At 39.6% G+C, this 8,254-nt stretch overlaps 1 protein-coding gene across 1 annotated transcript; it reads left to right on the top strand.

Annotated features, from left to right (window-relative positions):
• Positions 1-760: 760 nt before the first annotated feature.
• On the top strand, positions 761-4,515 carry LOC136850817 (acyl-CoA synthetase short-chain family member 3, mitochondrial). Its single transcript, XM_067124836.1, is given in 2 exon segments — positions 761-2,673; positions 2,676-4,515. Coding segments are annotated over 2 exon segments (2,055 nt in total). The 5' UTR covers positions 761-884; the 3' UTR covers positions 2,942-4,515.
• Positions 4,516-8,254: the final 3,739 nt, after the last annotated feature.

Below are 8,254 nucleotides of genomic sequence, written 5' to 3'. Positions count from 1 at the left end.
AATATAAAAAAATATATAATCAAATGGTCCTCAGTATTAGCATTACTTGTGTTCTCGTTGGTTAACATCAGTGTTTATGCTCATTATGTAACAGGCTTTCCTCGACTCAAAGATATTTTAATGTTTTTGAGTATAAGTGAGAAAATGTAAACTTGATTTAACCTTATATCTAAATATACATTCATATCTAAATATATGTTTACAGATAAAGAAACCTGTACTATTTGAGTATCTTATGGAAGCAGCAATAAGTTTCGTAACATTCGTCGTACCTATGCACTTATTTTGCAGAGAGAGAGAGAGAGAGAAAGGGGTGGAGTGAGGAGATGTCACGTACTGTATTAAGATTCACGTTTTCGACTAATTGTACCTTTCAACGAATCAGGCTTTCCTGCCTCGACTCGGCTAGCAAACTAAGGAGCATCAAGGCACTGGCGAAATCGACTTTGGGATGAATGAATTAAAGCGGATAGCGCGGAAGGATAAAAAAAAAAAAAATTGCTAACCGGTATCGCAAAGGCACGTTTTAACTACTTGTTGCTGGTCGAGTGACGTTGCCTGCCAGACGTAGGTTTTAGTAAACAAGTCATCTCGCTTTATAGATCTCTTAAACACACGATATCTTTCTAAATACATATTTTTATTGCTATGTACATAGAATGTGTGATAAATACTGCTTCACATATGTCAACTGTCATATCTATCAAGAAATAAGTTGTGTACGATTGATTCACGGTAAGTTACGGCAGCGTGAATCAGCTGTAAGAAGGACGACATTTGGTCATTAAAATTGAAAGACGAGAGGAAGTTGTGTCGAAAGAAACGTTTTTCTTTCCAGTTTATCGAGGTAACTTAACTTGTGAATCTAGGAACTGTTAGATAACATGGCACTGTATCGACAGTGTTTGAGTAAAATCACTGACAGGTGCTTAAGGGCGAAAACCGAGATTAAAAGCATCACTAAGCGGAGTTTCAGTTACGCTACCAGTGTCGACGGTGGTTCGACAAGGCCGTTCCCTGCGGGGAGTTACGACGAACTATTTAATCGATCTATCAAAGAACCCGAGATCTTCTGGGATGAAGTGGCTCAGGGCATCGAGTGGTTTCGTCCGTACACCCGCGTCCTGGATAATTCGAACGAACCGTTTACTAAGTGGTTTGTGGGCGGTCAGCTGAATACCTGCTACAATGCAGTTGATCGCCATGTGAGTGCTGGGAGAGGCGACCAGCTCTCCATTATTCACGATTCGCCGATAACTAATTCGATGAGAAAAATAACCTACAGTGAGCTGCAGGAACTGGTAGCTCGTTTAGCCGGGGGTTTATCTAAGCTGGGCGTGGGCTATGGCGACAGAGTGCTTATCTATATGCCCATGATTCCGGAGGCTGTTGTTTCCATGCTTGCTACCGTGCGCTTGGGTGCTATACACAGTGTGGTGTTTGGGGGCTTTGCAGCCAGGGAACTGGCGACCAGAATATCCCATTTAGAACCGAAAGTGATCATTTGTTCGTCCTGTGGCGTGGAACCTTCTCGTTTAGTGCCGTACAAACCAATGGTTGATGAGGCCATCAACTTATCGACCCACAAACCACAACGTTGTGTCGTCTACCAGAGGCCGAATTTCGAAGAGGCTTCACTCGTTCCAGGGCGCGATGTGAACTGGCAAGAGCTCATGTCAACGGCGCCCAGACACGACCCCGTACCTGTAGATTCGAATGATCCCTGCTATGTTCTCTATACCTCAGGTACCACAGGGCAGCCCAAAGGTATTGTGCGACCCAGTGGTGGCCATGCAGCAGTCCTGCCTTGGACCATGAAAGCAATTTATGGGATGGACCCTGGTGATGTATGGTGGGCAGCATCAGACCTTGGCTGGATTGTCGGTCACTCCTACATTTGTTATTCCCCTTTGCTAAATGGCAACACAACTGTCATATATGAGGGAAAACCCGTTGGAACACCAGATCCAGGCCAATTTTTCAGGGTTATTCATGACCACGGGGTCAAAGGGATGTTCACAGCTCCAACAGCCCTTCGAGCAATAAACCGCGAAGATCCTAAGGCAGAAGAAGGGAAAAAGTATGACATTTCATCGCTGAAATACTTTTTTGTGGCTGGTGAACCACTTGACCATGAAACCAGGGTATGGGCAGAGGAGAACTTCAAAGCCCCTGTTCTAGACAACTGGTGGCAGACTGAAACTGGTTATGCTATTACTGCTAATGCAGTTGGGATGGGCATGTCGTTGAATCCACCCAAAAATGCCACAGGGAAGCCATTTGTAGGGTTTAATATCAAGGTTTTAACCCCAGACGGACAAGAAGCTGGGCCTGGTGAGCTAGGCCGCATCGTCTCACGTCTTCCTTTGCCCCCTGGCTGCATGAGTACACTGTATAATTCCCCAGAGCGATTTGTCAACAGCTACTTTCAGGAGTACCCAGGGTATTATGATACAATGGACGCTGGTGTTAAGGACTCACAAGGTTACATATCAGTTCTGTCCCGTGACGATGATGTGATAAATGTAGCAGGACATCGCCTGAGCACCTTGTGTCTTGAAGAAGCAGTTCTTGAGCATCCAGATGTCATTGATGCTGCAGTTATTGGTGTGCCTGATGCCATGAAGGGAGATATTCCCTTGGCCCTCTTTGTGGTCAAAACGGGTTCAACAGGTCAGAAGAGGAAGTGGTGAAGGAACTGGTGGCTGTTGTACGAAAGACCATTGGACCTGTAGCGGCCTTCCGGTTATCGGCCAGAGTGAAGGGCCTCCCCAGAACCAGGTCTGGGAAAACAGCCAGAAAAAGCATTGCCGATTTAGCCAGAAACAAGAGTATCAAGATCTCTCCCACAATAGAAGACCCTACAGTTTACGTAGATATTATAGAAGCACTGAAACGTTGTGGGTATGGTCTAGAGGCTCCTAATCCAGTGATTCCATGAAATTTATAGCATTTTGTTAGAGTTGGTCACTGTGCTAAAGGTGTCCATTATGGAAATCAAGAATTGCTAAGAATTGCCACCCAAGTGCTATGTAGAAAAGCGAGTGCACTTTATAATGTATAAAATTGATTGACCTGGAAGTTTTATTTCCAAATTTCTTTTAACTGATAAACTTTACACACTCAGGCCTAATTTAGAAGTGCAATTACACGTGCTAAGACCATTTTCTTTTAGCTATGGCAAAAGTATCTTTCTTAATGCATTCTCTGGGTTATCATTAAGGCATGATTCTCTCTCTCTCTCTCTCTCTCTCTCTCTCTCTCTCTCAATGGAATTGACATTTGCAGCCGATGTTCATGTTGAATACTCAAGGAACTGTAAATGTTGACAATTACTACTTTGTCTTGCAACCAGAAAACATCACCTTTCTATTTATGTAAAAATATTAATTGCATGTTTGCATACTTTACGCCCATTACAAAACCCTTTATATCACCGTTCATTTACCACGTGAGATATTTTACTCAAGAAAAAAAAACTTGCGACGATAACCTTGTAATGTGAGTGCTGATAATTACTGATATGGCTGAAAGTGTTATCATTGGAGTGTATTATTTTTTTTAAGGTTAAGGCCACCTAAAGGAGAAGAGAAATTTCAACAGAATGAGAAGAAGAATGTAATTGAGTCTTATCAGATGCATGTGGTATTAAGGCATTTCTGAAATAGTATGGCTAATCACTGGGATACTGCTGTTAGGGAAGGCACTCTCATATATTTTCAATGACATATAGAATTTCAACTCGCCTTAGAACTGAAAGCATTCCACTCACCTTAGAACTGCTGATGGATGTCCACTGTGCATAAAGAGTGAATGTCTTAAAATATCTGCTTGACAATCCTGAAAACTAGCCTTTTTTTCGCTCAGACTCAATTTTCGAAAGGCAAACCTGCAAATAAAGGAGATTAAATATTTTCTTGACCGAGTTGTAGAGAATGCTCATAATATATTTTATACAACAATTGACCAACATTCAACATGCTACTGAATGTGAATGATATAATCATTTAAACTATGAAAGACAAATTGCTGTCCATCATGGTTTAAGACGTTCAAATGATTTTTTTTAAAGGTTCCTACTGTTATGTGTTTTTTTAATCCACTGAAATGGGTTGAACATTGTACAGGCCCCGTTTTGTAAACTTAAAATGTATCCTGAATACTTAAACAGATTATAGATTTCTATTTTGAAGATACTGCTTCTGTTTTTCTAGTTTGTTTTTGTGCTTTTTGCTCAAAGTTTCTAACCTCATGTGATTGTTCAGGTTGAATGTAAATAATTTTGTTGTCACTGCCGAGTAGAACTGTCTTTTGCTGTATATTATAACTCGAGTTTTGGGTTCTTTCAAATTATTTTTCCATCAGGGGCCATTTGTGGTATAAATACTGCCATCAAGTTACTTGTTATGTTAACGTTGTACAAGCTATGTATGGTCTTTTTATTGTGAAACAGGAAATATGAGTTGTGAAATGTATGATGATTTTATTTTTGCAACTAATAAACCCAAGGGCTAATTTGTCTTTCTTATGTAACCCTTGTTTTTGTATAATAATATTTAGGGAGACAGTAATCAAAGATATGAATTGGGAACAAGTGCACATCAGGGATCACTGAGGCTAGATATTACCTGTCATGACTTAACCTAACCAAGTATAACCTAACCTAACCTAACCTAGTCTCACCTAACACAAGCAGGGACTTCAACCCAAGACCCTTGCACCAGTCAAGTTACAGATGCATCACCTATTGTGCACTATCCGGAAGTTGCATGGGCTGATAATTTAAAAAGAGGTCACTCTAATCCTTGATAATGTAAATGAAGAGTAATTTTCGTGGTTTTATTGTTGGGGATGGAACAAGTTTAAAATAACTACAAGCTGCTTAAAAGACAACTATTGAGAGTACTTCCCAAATACTTTTAATCAAAGGGATTTCTTCCTCAAGTGAGAAGGATTCGTGTTTGACTCATTCCTCCTTTGGAAAAGAACCAGTGAGTAAAAGACTGCTGGAAAGAAACCAAATGCAACAGATGAAGATGATAAAGCAGGAGAAGGTGTTGGATAACTAGACAGAGTACATTTAGGACTGTCTGGATGCAAAATATCTTTGCTGCCTTTTTGAGTTGAGATTAAAATTAAAACTAGTTGTCCATTATTTGACTAAGTAACTATTAAGAAATACAGAGTAGCTGTCTAATATAATGGATTGAAACGATACATATAAATGTTACCAAGTAATGTAATCATCTCAATCGTTAACATAGGTGCAACAAAAACTACGTATCCCTGTACAAGTGTTCACATCAAATTCAATCTTATAATATAATCGTCTCAAAATGTTATCCCATTGTGTAATCTCCACCACTGTTCACATAATATGATTCTATAAGATGTACTCCTAATTTTAAGCAATAAACACAACCACTGCATGTTCCCAGCTAGTGTAATCAAACTCTCTAAAACAATGTAATCCAATAAAGCTTGAATGCGCTCAGAATGAAGTAGTTATGCCTATTAAAACGTTATTTGATCAGTTTTCTATAGTAACGCACTCAATTTATTTTAAGGGAGACTTTGTTATATTTCAAGGTCCTTTGATTAAGTAACGTATGCTGCAGATGAATTAATGACCTTCATATGCAACGAAAGCGCAGTGATTTGCGTTTATACTTACATATATCAGTAAATACTAGAGCTAAAATAAACTGAACAAACGTATTTTATCTGGAGCACCATGAGAGCGCTGGGAGAGAGTCGATCTCTTATGAAATTCTGTTTACGGTAAGCTGCACTTGTCTGTTTATCCGAATCCACTGTACGTACGTACCTTCTCGTCCGTTGTTTTCTTTCTATTTGGTCTAGATTATTCTTTCAGACGCATGATTCGTAAACCTTTCGAAAATAACATTTTAGTGAATATGACTTCATTTAAAATGTTATTAAACAGAGGGAAATTATTACTTCATATCTCAACTGAACGACCCCATTTTCAAATTGTCGTTTAAAGAGTATTTATGTAAATAGGCATAATTATTATCGTCACTGTCATTACTACTATTATTACATCATACATATCAAATATGATATAACAACCACATCAACTTAGCTTCTCCCATCAGTACAGCATTTTTTTTTTTTTTACTGATTTTTACTAACGGCAAAACATTTAAAGGCTATTGAACAAAACCTGTGCATCAGTGGTCGAAGCAAGCTTTTTTACAGTCTGGTGGCAAAAACATATAAACTGAATGAATATTTAGTTATTTCAACATATTAATTCTACTTAATTTCCCTTGCTACCTTTCTAAACATGAAGTTGAGACGTTTAAAAAAGAAACGCTACAAGACAGCGAGATTATGAAAGCAGAAAAGTGCAAATAAAACACACTGAAATTAATTGCAGCAGAGATCCTGCCGTTATTTCGTCAAGTTAGAGAAAATTCATCTCGCATGCGGAAACGAAATGCTGCTTAGAAAAAAGTTCTTGAAAATGATGGCAAGAAAATGTAAATCAAAGGAAAATTTATATTTCAAAAGCACCGGTCATTTTGGTTGGTTATTGTGCTACAAACTGATTTCAGCGAATCTTTAACTCTTTGATGAATTACCAGTGGGAATATGCTGACAATAACCATAAAATTACTTATGATATGTAAGGTGTTAGATAATATATATCAGTTCCTCCCAACTGTGAAGACAAGAGTAGCAAACGACCTTATGAGTTTCTGTTCGCTGTTTGTCATTCTGTGTCGTTCTTCCTGTTTGGTTTCTCTCAGGAGAATTGCCTAAATTTATTTCATCAACAAGACACGTTCAAATACATGCCTGTCTGTCTATTTGTCTGTTTTATATACAAAGACGTACGCGGTCACAGACACACTTTTATTCCTCCCTGTCTGGTTCCTCTGCGAGATGGTCTCAGGAGCATTGCAATCGGAAACTCTTAAATGTCTGTCTGTTTTATATAAACGCACATGGACACAAACACACTTTTTAATGTCAAACAAAATAAACACTGGTCTCTATACTGTCTCTGACCTCTTGCTGAGATTTCGTATTACTGATTTATCAATACGAAAAGTCTATTTTTTTTTTCATCAAAACGAGAAGAACTGGATGACCTTTTGGCCTCTGACAACCACTGACCTTTGAGAAAAAGAACGACTCCAAAAATGGGCGAAGTCAGTTGGTCTTGACGAAGGTAGTAGAGCGGTCCTGAAAAAATAAACGGGTGGTGTCGTAACTCTCTGAGCTAGGACAATGAAAGGCGAGTATTTTCTAAATATAGAGGGAAAGAAAGATAGATGTTGGTGTAGAAAGCACGTCTCGCATAATTGATTGCTGCAGAGAACACGAACTAAGAGCCTGCTTCGTTACCCCCCTGAGAGAGAGAGAGAGAGAGAGAGAGAGAGAGAGAGAGAGAGAGAGGAGATGAGATGAGAAAGTGGAGAGGAATGAGAAGAGAGAGAGGAATGAGAGAGAGAGAGAGAGAGAGAGAGGAGGAATGGGAATGAGAGAGGGAGAGGAGGAGGAATGGGAATGAGAGGGAGAAAGTGGCAAAGAGACAAAGAGAGAAAATGACGGAGAGAGAGGAATGAGAGAGAGGAGGGAGGAGGAATGAGAGAGAGAGAGAGAGAGAGAGAGAGAGAGGAGAGGAGGAGGAGGAGGAGGGAGGAGGGAGGAGGAGGAGGAGGAGGAGGAGGAGGGAGGAGAGAGAGAGAGAGAGAGAGAGAGAGAGAGAGAGAGAGAGAGAGAGAGGGACAGGAGGAGGAACAAGTTGAGAAAGTGACAAAGGAGGAATGAGATGAGGAAGAGACAAAGGAGGAATGAGAAGAGAGAGAGAGGAGGAGGAGGAATGAGAGAGAGGGAGAGAAATGAGGAAGAGAGAGAGAGAGGATGAGGAGGAGTCATTTAAACTAACATTAGTGCCAAGTGGAAATAATTCTAGGATTCTCACGGGTCCTCATTGAAATCGTTTAAAATTGTTCCCAAGTCTTTTCGACTTATTGTTTCACTTCTGTCGCTCCGGTAATGACGTAATCACCATTACTTGCAACACAACTGCAATTTTTTTATTTTTACTTTTCCAGGTACTTGCACTATCTGAAGTTATCAATTTATCTCGCTTTCTGAATTCTCTCCTTTCTTCGTTTTACTTTACTTATTTATCACTTCTCCGCTTTCCTGATTCATAATAGTAATCTAAATCATTCATTTCTTACCTCCTAAAACCATTAACCCCCGTAGGGGGGCG

This window comes from Macrobrachium rosenbergii, chromosome 22 (genome assembly GCF_040412425.1).
Source record: "Macrobrachium rosenbergii isolate ZJJX-2024 chromosome 22, ASM4041242v1, whole genome shotgun sequence".
NCBI classification, from domain to species: Eukaryota; Metazoa; Arthropoda; class Malacostraca; order Decapoda; family Palaemonidae; genus Macrobrachium; species Macrobrachium rosenbergii.
Note: the sequence above shows the minus strand (reverse complement) of the source record. Positions and strands in the feature narration are given on the sequence as shown.